The sequence below is a fragment of the Dromaius novaehollandiae genome, chromosome 23 (assembly GCF_036370855.1).
Source record: "Dromaius novaehollandiae isolate bDroNov1 chromosome 23, bDroNov1.hap1, whole genome shotgun sequence".
In the NCBI taxonomy this organism is placed as follows: domain Eukaryota; kingdom Metazoa; phylum Chordata; class Aves; order Casuariiformes; family Dromaiidae; genus Dromaius; species Dromaius novaehollandiae.
The window spans coordinates 6,435,576-6,451,917 of NC_088120.1; the positions used below are offsets into that span (position 1 = coordinate 6,435,576).

At 45.3% G+C, this 16,342-nt stretch overlaps 1 protein-coding gene across 1 annotated transcript; it reads left to right on the forward strand.

The window, feature by feature from the left end:
• Window positions 1–1,544: 1,544 nt before the first annotated feature.
• Window positions 1,545–15,137, forward strand: SRSF4 (serine and arginine rich splicing factor 4). The gene is made up of 6 exons (XM_064524945.1): window positions 1,545–1,748; window positions 8,958–9,100; window positions 9,969–10,081; window positions 11,856–12,070; window positions 13,423–13,506; window positions 13,680–15,137. The coding sequence occupies exons 1-6, from the start codon at window positions 1,642–1,644 to the stop codon at window positions 14,479–14,481; spliced, it is 1,464 nt and encodes a 487-aa protein (XP_064381015.1). The 5' UTR covers window positions 1,545–1,641; the 3' UTR covers window positions 14,482–15,137.
• Window positions 15,138–16,342: the final 1,205 nt, after the last annotated feature.

Sequence of the window (16,342 nt, forward strand, 5' to 3'; positions counted from 1 at the left end):
AGCAGAAGCAGTAAGTTCGTTCACTATTTACTTTATTTAAAAGATAGTCTTCGCTAAATAAAATTTCTGGTAAACTTTTTCAGACTTATCCTGAGTATTTCGGGTCATTCTAAGAGTAAAACGGTAAAATGTCGATGTCTCGTCTTGCAGACCGAGCGTGTGCTCACGCCACCGGCACCTCCTGGGAAGCACGCGCTTCTCCGGCCCGCGGGGCCGATGTCGCACCCGACCCGGGAGCCCACGTGGACAAACGGCGGAAAAACATGAGGAGAAAAGGAGTCGGGGACCTTCAAGAACAGCACTTGGCTTGACATAAACCAGAAAAAATTAACGCTCGGCGTTTATCCCCCTCATTTATTTTACCCGGCCAGGAAGCGCAAGGCGCTGGAGAAGCCGCGGCCCGTCGCGGAACGTTCCGGAACGGTCCCTCCCACCCGGGGCGCCAGGGGAGGAATAATTAAACCTAACTGCGCTTCTCAAGAGACAAAAGTACGTTTGCTAATCCCGCTGCTTGCTTTGAATGTGTGCAGTTTGGGTTTGTTTGTTTTTAGAGTGATGTAGAAGTTGAAATATTGCCCGTTTTTTGGCGTGATTTAGCAAGGGGCGGGAAGCCCACTGGAGCCAAATGGAGCTCCGGCCTGAATCCCACGTGATTCACCTACAGAAATTTAAGCAGTTCCCAGAAGGAATGTTACCCCATGTGCCTTCCCCATGGAGAAGGGGGACTCCACAAGTCCCCTGCTATCTGGGGGGACCCCATAAGCACCCCGGCACGTGTGGGACCCCCATCAGCACCCTGCATTTGGGGAGGGGGGCCTATAAGTCCCCCCCATAGGGGAAAGGGGACCCCATTAATACCCTGCATAGGGGGAAGGGGGATCCCATAAGTGCCCTGCTCTATGGGGGACCCCCACAGTGCCGTGCATATGCAAAGGGAGGCCCATAAGTCCCCCATATGGGGAAGGGGAGCCGCCTAATTGCCCTGCCTTTGGGAAGGGGGGATCCCCATTCATACCCTGTATATGTGGAAGGGGACCCCATGAGTGCCCCCATATGGGGAGGGGGACCCCCATTAATATCCCATATATGGGAGACTCCCATGAGTGCCCCCATAGGGGCAGGGGACCCCCATTAATACCTTGTAATGCCCCCATATGGGGAGGGGACCCCCCATTAATATCCTGTATATGGGAGACTCCCATGAGTGCCCCCATAGGGGCAGGGGACCCCCATTAATACCTTGCAATGCTCCCATCAGTGCCCCCATATGGGGAAGGGGGACCCCACAAGCCCCCTGCACCCCATAAGTACCCCGGCACATCTGAGACGCTCATCAGCGCTTTACGTGTGGGGAAGGGGGGACCCCATCAGTCCCCTGCCACGGCACACGGGGACCCCCTCAGGGCCCCGCATGCGGGGGGGCCCACTAGGGCGCGGCCGCTTTAAGAAGCGCGAGGCCGGGCAGGGAGGCGGGGACGTGGGCGGGGCTTCGCCGTGATGTGCCGTGCCCCGTCCCCGCCTCGCTTCTCTCCCGCCTCTCCCCGCGCGGCGCCGTGACGTCGCGCCCGGCGCCCCGCCCCTGCCCCGGCGCGCGCGCCCGGCCGGCGCAGCCCCGCCCCCGCGCGCCCGCCGCCGGGCGCCATGCCGCGGGTCTACATCGGCCGCCTCAGCTACCAGGCGCGCGAGCGCGACGTGGAGCGCTTCTTCAAGGGCTACGGCAAGATCCTCGAGGTGGACCTCAAGAACGGGTGAGCGCGGCCCGGCCCGCCGCCGCCCCCCGCCCGCCCGCCGGCCCAGCGCGGCCCGGCCCCGCTGCGCAGGCGCCGGCTGCTGACGGGAGCGGGCGGGGGGCAGGACGCCTGGGTCCCCTTTGGGGGGGGGAGGGGGCAGGACGCCTGGGTCCCCTTGGAGGGGGGGCGGGGACAGGACGCCTGGGTCCCCTTTGGGGGGGATGGAGGGGGTCAGGACGCCCGGGTCCCCCTTGGGGGGGATGGAGGGGGTCAGGACGCCTGGGTCCCTTTGGGGTCTGGGGGGTGGGGGGACTCAGGACGCCTGGGTCCCCCGAGGGGGACAAAACGCCTAGGTCTCCATGGCAGTGTTTGGGGGGAGGAGGCAGGACGCCTGGGCCCCTGCTTCGGTGTTCGGCCGGGGGCAGGACGCCTGGGTCCCCTAGGCGATGGGGGCGGGGGGAGAACATCTAGGTCTCCATGGGAATGTTGGGGTAGGGCAGGACGCCGGGGTCCCCGTGGGGTTGGTGGGGGGAGGGGCAGGATGCCTGGGTCCCCACCTCGCTGGGGGCAGGGCGCTGGGGTCCCCTGGGGTGGTGGGGAGTCAGGTCCCCTCGCTCTGTGGCGGCGTTTGAGGTGGTAAATGGAGGAAGCTGGGTCCCCACCTGATCTTTGAGGGAGATGCTGTCTCCTGTGGTGGTTCCCCTGCTCTCCTGCCTCGCACCCAGCCCCTCCTCGCTGTGCCCCCGGGGGTGAGCACCCAAGGGTGAGCCTGGCCGTATCTGGGGGTAGAGCCCCTTCCCCAGCATCCCCCCAGCCCCACGGCCGCAGGTGCTGAGACCCACGCTTGCAGGGTCATCTGCAGGTGCCATTGTCCTCGTGGAGGGCTGTGCCCAGGCACCTGCCTAGCTCTGTTGGCAGGTGCTCATTAGTGTTGAGCTTGGAAAGCAGCAGCCCTCAAGGGTGTCTGTAGCCGGGAGTGGGGCATGTGGGATGGGATCCATCCATAGCAACTGGTGTGGGTGAACTTCCCCCAAAATCCTGCTGAAGTTTTAATATAACGTGTGCTTATAATGTGTGCCGTTCTAGTGACTGATGGCTTGCTGTGCCTAGATGTTTTGGATCCTGCTCCACCAGGACTTGCCCAAGACATTCAAGTATGGATTTTCAAGAGAAAACAAATTGTGATTTTCCAACACTCAAACCACCAGCCTAACGAGTGTTGGCATTTTTACTTTACAAGAAACCCAACTTGAAGTCTTGCTTTAGGGAGACTGAGTGGAATATGGATTTTATCACTAGCCAGGACAGCCAATTACTATTTTTGCTTTTGAAGTGGAGAAGAGGAATCTCTTACAAAAGTTAGTCCTTTAGTGTAGAAAAAGGCTCGTTTTGTTTTAATGCTGTTTTTACTGGTAGGTTGATGTATATCAAGTTTATAAGGTGAATAAAAGCCATTCTTAAAACAAACAGGTGTGCATGTGTCAGTGTTTTAACCAACAGAGCTTCAGGTAGGATTGAAGATTGCCTATAACAGAAATATTGAGGGTTCTGTTTTCCAGTTCTGGTCTGAGCCCATGAGGGTGTTCTGTGCAGTTAGTTTTTCTTATACTTGTGCTATAAAAATGCCAAATGAAAAAGAAATACCTCAGACAGTTGTTTAAAAAACAAACTTTATCAGCAGCTGTAGATCTGCCGAGTGACATGACCAATGCAGTTAATGGACTTGTTTTCCTGCTTTATTGAAAATTATCTATTATTGACCAGACCTACACTCCAAGCTCAGTGTTTAGAAGTCGTTCGTGGGCGTGTGTTGTGGATGCAGGAGGTCGCTTGTGTGCTTGAGACTGGCCGAAATTTGGAGCATCAGACTTCTAGGAGCTTAAGTATGAATTGCACCTGGGATGTACTGGAGCAGAGAAGGAGGATGCAGCCCACCTGTATCTAAAATCCAGGTGCTCTGGACCTGAAGTGGAAATGACTTCGGCTCTGAAACAAAATGTAACTTCACTTGGGGGAGACAGAGCTCAGAAGTCATGGATAACCACAGGAACACAGGAAATTTAGAGTTATGGGATTGAGTTGTCATTCACCTTGCTGTTTGCTGCTTTTATAGTGAGTTGCCTCAGCTGTGGGCTAGATGGAGCTTAATGTGTATTTCTTGGATTAACTCAAAAATTTAGTGCCTTCTGAGTTGTATATTCTGAAATGCTTTCAATAAGCTATTGTTCATTTGTATTTAAAGTTCCAGTTTGACAAAAATCTACTTAAACTATCAGATTTTGTGTCTCTACTTGGGATAATCTTGCACTGCGCTTTTGTCGGGGTGCTTTACAGTTTGCTTTGTTTGGTCTCTGATCCTTTCTCCACAACTTATTTTTAGCAGTGCTTAGCAAATGATTAAAAATTACTGCACAGTGTGTGACTTAAGAGATTCTTTCAGTTTCTTCTAGAAAGTGTGGGTTATCTTAAATGTTCAGCCTGAAGGAGATTAGCCATTCAGTATTTTAGCCATTGGTGAAGTTAAGCTGAAAAGCTTGAGCAGGAGAATGAAAGTGGAATGTGCTACGTCAGAGTCCTAAGAGCCTAGCTTGGGTCTCTGAATTGCAAGCTGTGATTATAATTACCAGCAACCAAGTCTTAAAGCAATGTTTACCTGAGAAAAGGATGGGAAAATAAAAATCCAGTTTTTGTTCAGTTCTCCATTTCAATTGCAACTTCTAATTGCGTGCTCTTAGCTTTCAAATTTTGCTTGTTCCTGCTCAAAACTGTATTGCCAGCTGGAGCCACGTGTGGCAGTAATATATGTATTAGGTGACCAGAGAATTGGACTTTTCAGCCTACTTTTTTTATCTTCTAAAAACATACTAAAAGCTGAGAGTAATAATTCTAAGAGCTGGAAGCTTTTATTTATGGTGAAACCAATTTGCAGTCTCAAAAGCTTAAAATATTTTTACCTATGTACTTACCTGCCCTCCATCACTCTAACCGGCTTTCAAGAATTTGTGGCTTCATCTTCATAAAACCTTTGCGAGCTGGAGGGATGGACCTCCTCCATCAGATTGAAGCTTTTAGTTTTGATCTTTGTTCCTCAATCTTCAATTCTTTCCTCTAGTTAGGTTCAAAATCTGTGCTTGTTGCTTAAGGGGAAGTGGTTTGATTTCCCCCCATACCTGCAGGTATTTACTGCCCATTAACTTCACCAAGAGCAATTGCTATTAAGTGTCTTTGAAAATCAAATTGGAGTTATAATGTAGTGGTACCCAGTATACCTAGATAGTAAGGTGACTTTCCAATGATTTTTTTTGTAATTCCAGTGGATTTTCTTGCTTTACTAGTATTACAGTGAACAAGGTGAAATTTTCATCTGTTTTGCCTTAAATAGAGCATTCAGTTTTGCTAGAAGACCAAAGAGACTCTCAAATGTTTGTTGTCACTATGGAAACTTAAATATTACTACCAAAAAAGGGACCAACTTTTAAATATATTCCAAAGTGGTAACTTCAGTAACTTGTTTAAATGAGCGTTAAGTTTCAAGTGGCCTGAAGATGCTTTCCCTGGATAAGCTCACCTTTCCGATCACCGCACAGACAAGCACAGCTCGAGGGGCGGCTTTCCTTGGACCGAATGCCTCACAGGGAGGTCACTATTTGCCTTTTGAGCACTTCTAGGGCTGGAAGCATTGCGTGTCCTGTTCCACATGAGGCTGAAGCCAGCGATCGAGTCTGCACGTGTTTGCTCTTCGGTGGCTGCTTGTGTTGGTGGGTGCTGCCACCTGATCTCCTCCTTCCCAAGGTGCTGGAGGGAGGAGGAGGTGCGGAGAGCTGAGTTCATTTTCATAGCGTCTTGCTGTGTGAAGCAGTTCTGTAAAACAACTAAGAAAGCTGTCAAGCTCCCACTTTCTTGAGAAGAAAGTGGGACAATACTTTAGGTAGATCTCTTATTCTAAGAACAGGTGAAATGACAGTTAAGGCACTGGCCAGGCTCAGCCAGGCTGTGGACTGCCACCGCTCCTCTGTATTTCATGGATTTTTAGTGCATGTTGGTGAAGTTACAATGGTTTTGAGTGCACTTGGGCATCATGCTTTAGGGCTCCACCAGTTCCCCAGCACCAGCCATTCGCAAGTACTGGTAAAACTTTGGCACCTCACAAATGGCACAGAGAAGGACTGCGCTGACTCTCGGCACACCAGCGCAGAGAGGAGCACGCAGAGCCAGTGAGGAAGAATCCTGCAGCCTCAGAAACCTTTGTATGTGGGGGCAGCTAAAAGGAGAGAAGTTACTTTTTCCTCTTTTTATTTGTGACATCATGCAATTTTAGGAAGTTACATTTTCCCCTTCATTTCTGATTTAAAAAGAAAAACACCTTTCAGGAGGTTTGGTCTACTAGAATTGCTTAGAATAAGGGCATATACTCTTGTGTGGTTTTTTACTTTTTTGATACATGAACAGAAGATGGTGTAGCTTCACATTATCTCAGTAAATTGCATTGACATTTTTAGTAAGTAGTTTTATGCCATGTATGAAGTAGTAGACATTTAAAAGATTTACTTGCACTGCCATCATAACAGCAGGTTCAGATTGCTGTAGTTAAGGCTATGTCAGCAACTGTGGCTTTCTGTGGTGTCAAACTATGCTTCTAAGCAGTCTTGATTCATGTTTGTAGATGATGTGATATTAAATGTATTTAATAGGTGGGTCAATATTGCATTCATTTCTGGGCTGTGTAGGGTTTTTCTTTAAGTATTTAAAAGCACATACTCTTCTTTCAAGGTTTGTATAAGCTTGGGTGTGTTCTAACGAGCACCTGAAGTTTCTTGTTGTAACTTTTCCTTTTTCCTTTTCCATCAGAGCAATATCTTATTCTAGGACTACTTGTGTTCCGTGTATTCCCAAATGAGAGGGATTAACAGTGTAGGATAAATGTTAAGTATTCCCTTTTGAAGCAAGTGGAGAGAAGAAGACACAGCTAACACCATCCATCAAGGTTTAGTCAGACTAAATCCGGTCTGTCTAGGGCCCCTTGAGAGAGTTTCATGGAAAACTCGTATCGGAGGCCAGATGCATAAATTTGTAGGTGTTTTGCTTCGAGACTGCTCTGGGGTAGTACGCTTGGTCAGTGATGTGCTTCTGCAGGTGCCCTGTTTTCTCCGGTGCATAATACAGACAGTGAGTTTAACTGTGCTCTGATCAAATTTAGATACTCCTCTGTTACACTAGCTGCGTCTCTTCGTCTGTATTACACTTCATCGTCTTGCCAGTGGGTGGCTGGTGCAATACCAGACATTTCACCTTGTAAGTAATTACCTCCACGGTGAGATCCCGTTTAAATGTAAGAGAAAGCTTGCTCTGTTTTTGGGAGTGAAGGGAGGAGGAAAAACATTCCTATGGAGCAGTTTTATAATGACTGTGATTGTTTCAGCTGTTATTAGTCACGCTTGTTTCTTTCATGAAACTACAGCACTTGCATGAGAAAGCAGCTACCTTATTTGTAGTGTTTGGATACGTTCTTAGTTAATAAATTACATAGCAAGTAGTTGCTGAGTTAGTGAAAATGCTTAAAAATGCAGTGACCTAAAAGCAGACGTCAGCATTCTTGTATAATGGATTTGCTTTTATGGATCACCTGAAACACCAATACTCGCAAAATTGTTCCTCCTCTACTTGCTTGTGAAGACCTGAGTTCAGGACTGTTTGCTCTGCAGCAACCAGAGATGTTGCAGCCAGGTGAACAGAGACTCCCAAAACTGTACAGGGCTGCGATACCATCAGTTATTGCATGGAAGACTCTGAAGCCTGAATTTGGGTCTTGGCAGGTAAGTGAAGGACGAATGGATTTCAGCTACAGATAAACTCAGTCTGAACTCCAATTAACAGCGCTTTGATGTTCTCTGTCCTCCTTTTCACTGGCCCACTTGGATAATGGGCATATACACAATTTTATTTTTAAAACAGGTATTTCACTCTGGCAGTTTAGAAACTGGCAGACTTGAGTTTTGTTTCAGTGCCGCTGTAGATTTGCTCAGCAGCTGTAGGCAAGTCGCCAGTTCGTCCCTGAGCACCAGTTGTAAGACATTATTTAAAAACCTATGTTCAGTCTTTTGAGCTCTCCAGTCAGCAGAGATTAGGTACTTGCAGCAGCCTGACCCCTCCTCTGATGTCTGTGACCCCTCTGAGGATTGAATGAGAAATGCTGGCTTTAACTTTTCAGGCAAGCAGTGGTCTGCAAGCTTGTGTATGTCTCTGCCTTATCTTCATTTGGTAATAAGAAACCGATTCCAAAACATCCATTTGAGTGTTAAATAAGCTTTATGTTTTTTGAATTTGTCTTTCATCTTGCTCTTTATCTGCTTATATTTCCTAAGTCTTGAGGCAAGGCTAGTGCAACTTAGTTTTAAAATGCAGGCAAAGGCTTCATCTGATCTTATTTAGACCTGCGCCCTGTGCTGCCAGGCAAGACCTCTTGGCCTTGGGGACTATTCATTCATCTTGGGAACTTGTTGCTGGTTATGCCTGCTGGATTTTCTTATGTCCAGTGAATGAAGGTTTGGGCTTGCCACGTTCTCTGAAATGCTGAGGTTTTAGGAGTCTAGTGGACATAAAGCTCTCTCAGCAGTGTGTGGGAAGCTGTGGATATCTTAACAGGTGTAAGATCTGTCCTGTTGAATGTAGCTGCTTTTGTCATCTAAATCATCAGTGCTGTCTGCAGTCAAGAATGAGTCTCTGGTTAAAACAAAAGCCCTTTTCCTCATCCACCTGAGTATTTTCTTTTCTGTGAGACCTTCCAAGCAGGGCGTGCAGGTCACTTGCATGTGCATATTCCATTTAAAGTACAGGAGCTAAGGTGGCTTCCTAACGTAAGTAGTCTAACACAACTGGGAATGGAAAGTAGGGCTTTTCAAAAATCAGGATAAATCCTAATCCAGTGGGCATATATCCTGTAGTATCTGTCAAATGCTACTTCAGCCTAACTGCAGTCAAGCAGACTTGCTAAGTAAAGCGGTGCAGCGCCCTATGTAGCAGGTTAGTGAGTAGGGGATGGTGTTGAGTGGGGTCGAACCCTTAGCCGGCCTTCAGGAGGTCACCAGTGATGTTCACCTGAAGGACGGCGCAGAGGGGTTCCTCCTTGGAGAGCCGCAGAAACCTGCTCTGGGATGTGGGTTGTTTTGAATATAGATACCTCAGGGTCAGCTCTCTCTGAGCAGTTGTCTTCTCCATCTCTCTCTCTAGGTATGGCTTTGTTGAGTTTGATGATCTGCGCGATGCAGATGATGCTGTTTATGAGCTAAACGGTAAAGATCTCTGTGGGGAGAGAGTGATCGTTGAGCATGCCAGAGGCCCACGTCGCGACAGCAGTTACGGTTCTGGACGCAGTAAGCACCAAAATGCATTTGTATCAGTGGTTTGTTTTAAATAAAATATTTTTACTCATTTTTTTTTAAAATAACTTTAAAAGGAAATGATATGAAGTTGTGAATAGTGTTCTGTAACTGTAAATGTAACTGTTGGTCTGAATATTAACTTGTTTGTTGTATTAAACTATTTTAATTGATAAATTAATAAACATGATTTCTTGTACCATTTTTACTATTATCATTTTATTTAACTATTTTAATGGTTTATTTGTAATGTGATTGTTTAACATAGATTTAACAAAGACCTCAATGTTTTAATTAAAAGAGTCCTTTGAGGCTAAGATGACTGCCTGTTCCATTTGCTGACCTTGGGTTACCTTTCCATGAGTGGCTCTTTGACCTTTGTGGCCCTTGGCTGACCAAAAAAGGAAGCCATGTGACGACCGCAACCTTTTCCTATTAGACCTGGGTGGTGAGGATCCCAAGGGTTAGAGACAGATGAGATTAATCTGAAATAGGTGCCTGAAACTCTTTATTCATATCAGATATTCAGAAAACCTTTAAGCAATGTAAGTAACACTAGTAAACTGGCTTAAATGATTTGGTTTCTTCTTTCAGATTTTTTTAAAATAACTTAAATGTAATTGCATGTTAATTTTAACTGTAATTATAATGATGTGCATTGTTTTAATTATGTGTTGGTATTGCAGTAATGACTCTTTTAAATGCTTTGCATCTTTTTAACATTTTATACAGTGGGGATCTAATTTAGACTAGAGGGTGGGTGAAGTTTTAACGTGGGGCAGAACAGTTTTTGGCCGGGGTGTAGAGTGAGCTCTCCATTTCCCTAGCTGAAGTACTGCTGTCTGCTTGTCACCTCCTAAAGGTGGATATGGTTATAGAAGAAGCGGAAGAGATAAGTACGGTCCTCCTACCCGTACAGAATACAGATTGATTGTGGAAAATTTGTCAAGCCGCTGCAGTTGGCAGGATCTTAAGGTATGGGGGCCCTTTCTTTACCCTCTCTCTATTAAAGAGCACAAAGGGTAAACAAGTTAGCTTCAGTTTCAGCAAGAAAAACTTGTATAGACCTGTATTCCTCACTCCAATTTGTTAAAATAAGTCTGTGTGCTCATATGCATATGAGGAGGTTTTTTAAAGTAATACATTAAGTCAATATTGAAGTATGTTTGCATATATGCAGTCATTAATGTTATAGACTACCTTAGGAGTTGCATCTGCACAGATTTGCATGTGATTGGACAGTAGGAGAATTCATTTTTTTGCTCAGCATAAACCAACATCATGTACAGACATTTCCAGTCTTATCTTTAAGCCCTGTCAAATCAGATTTTAATCAGGCCAGTGGCAGGACTCACTAGAGTCACAGAAGTTTGTCCTTGTCACTTTGGATTTTACTTGTCAACTTCTAAGGTGCTAGAGCTATTTGGAAAGATAGCATCAGTCTTGCACAATTTCTGTTAAGAATTTCCACACTGAGAAACTGTTCTAAAGAGAGCTTCAGGAAAAGGGTGCTTCCAGACTACAAAGAATTGTGCAAAACCTCTGCTAAAAGCTAAAACTTTGAAGTCTGAAGGGATGGAAAGTGATTCTCAGCAGTGGAAGCACTGGCTAGCACGCTGCGTAGATGGCAGTACATGTGAATACATGTGTAGGTGAAATGTTGATTCATATATATCTGCATCATGGGTTGGAGGGGGCAGGACAGGGAGCAGAGTTCCAATAGTAGTTGTAAAAGGTAGTGTTTTCTTATCAAAAATAGCAGAAATGGTTAAAAACACTTGTTCTTACAGGAACGCTTTCTTTTATGGCTGTCTTTTAAGGATGTGTAAAATTTGTTCTAAACAAACTTTGACGTATTAGACACTGGTCTGTAATTGAATATATAACTCTAGTTCAGGTACGTACTGAGATTCTTCAAATGTCTTTTGTTAATGCTTCACACCATCAGTAGCTTGTCTTTGCTTCTGGTATTAAAAATTGTAAGTAGAGCATGGCATGATTAATCCTCTACTGGATGCGTTGCTTTCTTTGAACAGCTTTAATTTGAGTGTACGTAAGATGGGAGTAGGTGGGTCAAAAATAGACAACCAAATTTCTGTGCAGCCAAAGTCCGCAGCAGCTGAAAGATAGCCCTATCTGACAGCTTGCTTGAAGCAGGGCAGAATGTCAGCTCCTGATAAACAGATGTTTAGTAAATGAAACGGAGCAGCCAGGTAGCATGAAGTGGGAAACTGAACTTAGCTTTTATTGCTGTGGGATTTCTTCCAGCAGAACATGAGGTGTATCACCTAGGTGTAGGGCAAAGGGAAGCCTGTGCTCCTGTTGCTTGTTTGAGGCCTTTTTTCATATTAGATCTTTTAGGTTTTCACCTTTCCTAAGTTACCTTTGAGCAGGTGATTTAGAGATCAAGCACTTTTTCTTTAATCACTTCTGTCAGTTGAAACTTATCACAGCCCAGAGCATATTTGATGTTAGACTTCAGATGTGAGACCTTAAATTATGGTTTAGATCAAAACCATCAACGCAGCCTTAGCTCTAATCACACAGCATCTCTGTGAAATTATAGTATGTTATTTGGCTTGCTCAGAAGCCTTGGCTTTAGTTCTGCGAATGCTGTTTGGTTAAAACCCTGGCTGACATCAGTGTACATAGAAAAGGCTAAGTGGGCATCATTGCAGAAATGAGCAGAATCAGCTTGAAAGCCTGACTCTGGATTTGAGGCAATGGTTATTCTGTCCTCTTCCTCTAGGATTATATGCGTCAGGCAGGGGAAGTGACATATGCAGATGCACACAAAGGAAGGAAAAATGAAGGTGTGATTGAGTTCAAATCCTATTCTGACATGAAAAGAGCCCTTGAAAAGCTGGACGGGACAGAAGTAAATGGCAGAAAGATTAGATTAGTGGAAGACAGACCTGGATCAAGACGGCGCCGCTCTTATTCCAGAAGCCGAAGCCATTCAAGGTATGTCTCTTCATATGTAGCTGAAATTAAATCTAACTGCAGTAACATGAATATATAGCAGATTCCAAAATGCCTCGGAAGTGTTCTGAGTTCTCAATTAATTTAGCTTTTGAGAATTTATTAGTTACCTACAAGTAACCAAGGAAAACAAAGCCTCCTCTCGGAGTTGTTGTCCTTAGTGAACGTGCGCATCTGGTGGCTGAACATCACAGTGTGCTACTGTTCTTCCCCAGCTCTATCAAGTCCATAGTCCTTGCTATTTTGCAGCAGAGTACTGCATGGTAGGTGGAGCTGTGCATCCAAAAGGAAACCGAAGGTACTTGTAACAGTTCAAATCTGAACATGGTGTTGTGCTGTAAGCACCGGGACTAACAGTTATTTCTCAGCTTGGAGACCCCACCCATTCTCTGCTTCTTAGAGATTTGCAGCCTTCTTGGCAGGACAAAGAAAACTGCTTCAGCACCCAATAACACACAAGTATTTTCCCCATCCACTCCTGGATAGTACTCTTTTTGTCTTAAGAAAATTCAGGCAAGCTTCTACTACTCCTCTTCCTCCCTGCCCCTGAGCAGTGTGCTGGTTAGGAGAGAACAGCTCTGTTGCTGGTTCATAGCCATAAGTGTTGTGGAGGTCCCCCCCCAGTATAAGATGCCAGGTGAAGTGGACTTATCCTAGCTGTTAGCTAGGGGAACAATGGTGTGTTGTCCCTCCTTTCTGGGAGTTCCAGGTTTTTCTCAAAAGTTCTGAAGACCTCATATGTTTGAGACCATTGTGAAATATCATTGAAAATGGCCTATGTGCTCAAAAGTTAACAGGGTGGGAAGATTTTATGGGGCTGACAGCCTAATTGCATCTCTCCCAGTTAGAGCCAGGTAAGAAAATAGTGTCCTTTAACTTGCAAGTAAAACTGAAGTTTCTTGGAAGGTCATGGGCAGACAGGTTGCTCTTCTGAGGGGCTGAAAGTGGAAGCTCTGTTAGACCCAGCATCTCTGGGCATCAGCCAACCGCTTTCCTTAGTTAAAAAGCAGAGAACCTTGTTCTGACAGTGCTTTATCTGAACAGTTCACTGTATTCAAAACTTTGACTTTGTTTGGAAAGTGATTCTCACTTCCTTATCTTAAATAATAAGGTTGTGTATTATTTCAGATTGGCAGCCCTGCTCGCTTCCAGACTTAGCAGCAGGGGATGAGCACTGTGGAGAAGGGTACTGTAAATCTGTAACCGTATTGTGTAAAGTACTCTACAATTCTGCTGCTTGAAAGATGCTTTGATGCTATAACTCCTTATTCATGTGGGACCAGGAGATCGCAAGCTGTGCGTAGGCGCATCCTAACGTGGAGCTGTTGTTTCAGGTCTCGCTCTCGAAGCAGACATTCTCATAAGAGCAGGAGCCGCAGTGCCAGTAGCAGTCGCTCCAAGAGTAGATCAAGATCCAGGTATGTCTTTGTGGTGGAAGCAATGGGGACTACTCACTAAAATGGGAGGCATCATCCTAGATTTGCAATAGGAAAACTGTGTTTCTTTTCCCTACCTCACGTACAGTATTTAAGTGATAGTCAAACCTGAGCTGCACTGAAGTGCAATTGTTCTTTCATTTTTGTGCTTTCAGGTCTGTGTCCCGTTCCAGAAGCAAGAGCCGTAGTCGAAGCAAGAGCCGTAGCAGAGGCCAAAAAGAGAAAAGCAGGACTCCAAGTAAAGAGGATAAAAGTAGGAGCCGCAGCAGGAGTGCAGAAAAATCACGGAACAAAAGTAAAGACAAATCTGAGGGCACTCTCCATAACAGTGATGAGAAAGCAAAGAGCAGGAGCTGCAGCAAGGAAAAGAGTAAGAGCAGGAGCAGAAGTGGGAGTAAAGACAGGGGAGAGGAGAGGGAGAGCATAAGGAGGAGTAGGAGCAAGGAGAAGAGTAGAAGCAAAGACAGGGAGAAGAGCATTAGCAAGGCTAGAAGCAGGAGCAAGAGCAGGGATGAGAGTAGGAGCAGGAGCCACAGTAAAGACAAAAGGAAAAGTAGGAAGAGAAGTAGGGATGACAGCAGAAGTAGAAGCAGGAGCCGCAGCCGAAGCAAGAGTGAGAAAAGCAAGAGGCGCAGCAAGCGAGACAGCAAACCAAGTAGCAAGAAGAAAAGGAAGGACAGTCACGAGCGGTCCAGGTCAGTCTCCAAAGAAAAGGAGCATCTAAAATCATCAGAGTCTGACAAAAAGGAGGCAAAAGGTGAGGGTGAGGATACAGATGTGCATCGGGTGTCTCGCTCCAGATCTAGATCAAATTCCAAGTCAAAACCAAATATCAAATCAGATTCTCGTTCCAGGTCAAAATCAGTTTCAAAACCTAGGTCCCGGTCTAAGTCTAGATCTAGGTCTGCCTCCAGATCACACTCCCGATCACGGTCAAGGTCTCGCTCCAAATCCTAACCTTGCTGCAACCACCCTTGGAACTATCTGAAAAGTCTTTTGTACATGTTTGGTAGTTGTAGCACAAGTGATTGAAGTAGAACACATGTCAATGCTGTATATTTTTAACAACCCTGATGGTGTGTCTACCGCTGTTAACTGCAGTGCTCGCTCCCTGTAATGCTCTCTGGCGCAAGGCCATTCAGCCCATTTGCTGTCTTATAGAAAGGTTCTCTTTAAATATAATTCTTCCTAGAGCACTGAAATTGTCCTGTTTTCCAAGAACAGCAGTACAGAGAGTGAGCACTGCATTTTGGGTTTATAAGATTGGAATGATGACTGATAGGTAGGTATGATGGCTTCAACAATCTTTGCCCTTGAATTGATGCCCTTTGATGTTATGCCATTTAGTGGAAGTGCAAAGTCTTAAGTTTCATACTACTTTTGTTTCATATTTTTGGACTTACAGAGTTGTGAATAGCACTGTCAAAAGGAAAAAAAGAAATAGATACTTGCAGTAATCCATAGGGATAAAGAAGTAGAGTTCCATATTCTGGTATTGTGACAATATCCTTGTTTTATATTAAATTTTTTTATTTTATTTTTCCCCGTCTTGCAAAGTACAGTGATACCTGTTTCCATGAAATTTGAATAAAGACTATTTTTGCTTGACGACATTTGGTGGTGGTTACATGAAGTTGTGTTGTGACTGTCACTTTCATATTTACTGCTGTAAACTTGAATATAAAGAACAGTTAGTCACAAGGAATGAGTTCTTCATTTAGAAAATGACTTGATCTTAAATGTAATCATGACACAAATACAATCCAGTTAAAAAAAAAAAAAAAGTGTTTTTCTAGAAACATTTCCTGCGTTGTTTGGAGTTCTAACCCTGCAATAGGGAAAAGAATAAAGGAGAATGAACCAGAAACAGTAATGAAGATGAGAAGCCTGTTTCCCATTGTCTGTATAAATTAAATGTACTGAGCTTCAGCTTCCGTAATATGAGGTTTCCTGATGCAGCTAACACTGAAGGTAAGCGAGGTTGACGTAGAAAGCATCTCTTCTACTTTTTGCTTTATTTCATAGATCATCTGTTTGGCTATTTCTTCTTTTGCACAGTTGGCTCTTCTTATGGGGCTTTCAGAAACTGAGGAGGAAAACATGATACTTTTACAGTTGTTTTCCTAGTCTTAACACATTCAGCAGGAGAGCATGAAGCTGTTCCAGCTGTTTACTTCTAGTTGTTCTTTGATTATGTTGTTTTGTTTTTTGTGATCCTGGACTGTGAGTGGGCTTTCGATTGTGATCCATGACTTTATAAATGAAAAGACGCGAGTCTGAACCAGGTGAGATGAGCACATGATGGACTTTCATGATGCAAAGTACCCTGTGTTCTGGGCACGGCACAGCAGCTGGAGTTTCAGCCCTTCTGCCTTATTGCCCCCCAAAATGAGGGGAGAGTTGCAGCTTGGAGACTTCTGATCATTTATTGGAAGGTCAGTTAGTACACGGTGTTTTCCTGCAGTGGGCCTGCTGAATAGAAATTTTGTCAGCGCTGAATTAGCAGTGGCCAAAAGAGCCTCTATGATCTAACTGAAACTCTCCAGCACCTAATTTCCCAGAATAGCTGAGTCTGTCTTGCTTAGTTACACATGGAGCAACCTGGAGTTGAGGTTAGAGCTTCACCATGTCTTCTCTCAGCATGTTTTCCTGGAGTTCTTCCCCCTAAAAAAGCATCTGTGCTTGAGAGAGAGATGTGGGGTGCTTGTGAGGGTTTTATGGGGTTGTTTGGGTCGCTGGGCTGGAGTGGGGACGTCACCACTGCAGCATCTCCCCCTTGCAGCTGAGCTGAGCTGTCCCTGGCTGTCGCATAGAGCTG

Coding starts and splice junctions, on each gene's coding strand:
- SRSF4 (XM_064524945.1), top strand. CDS start 1,642: ATGCCGCGGGTCTACATCGGCCGCCTCAGCTACCAGGCGCGCGAGCGC. Junction 9,101..9,968: donor CAGTTACGGTTCTGGACGCA/GTAAGCACCAAA, acceptor CACCTCCTAAAG/GTGGATATGGTTATAGAAGA. Junction 10,082..11,855: donor GCAGTTGGCAGGATCTTAAG/GTATGGGGGCCC, acceptor CTCTTCCTCTAG/GATTATATGCGTCAGGCAGG.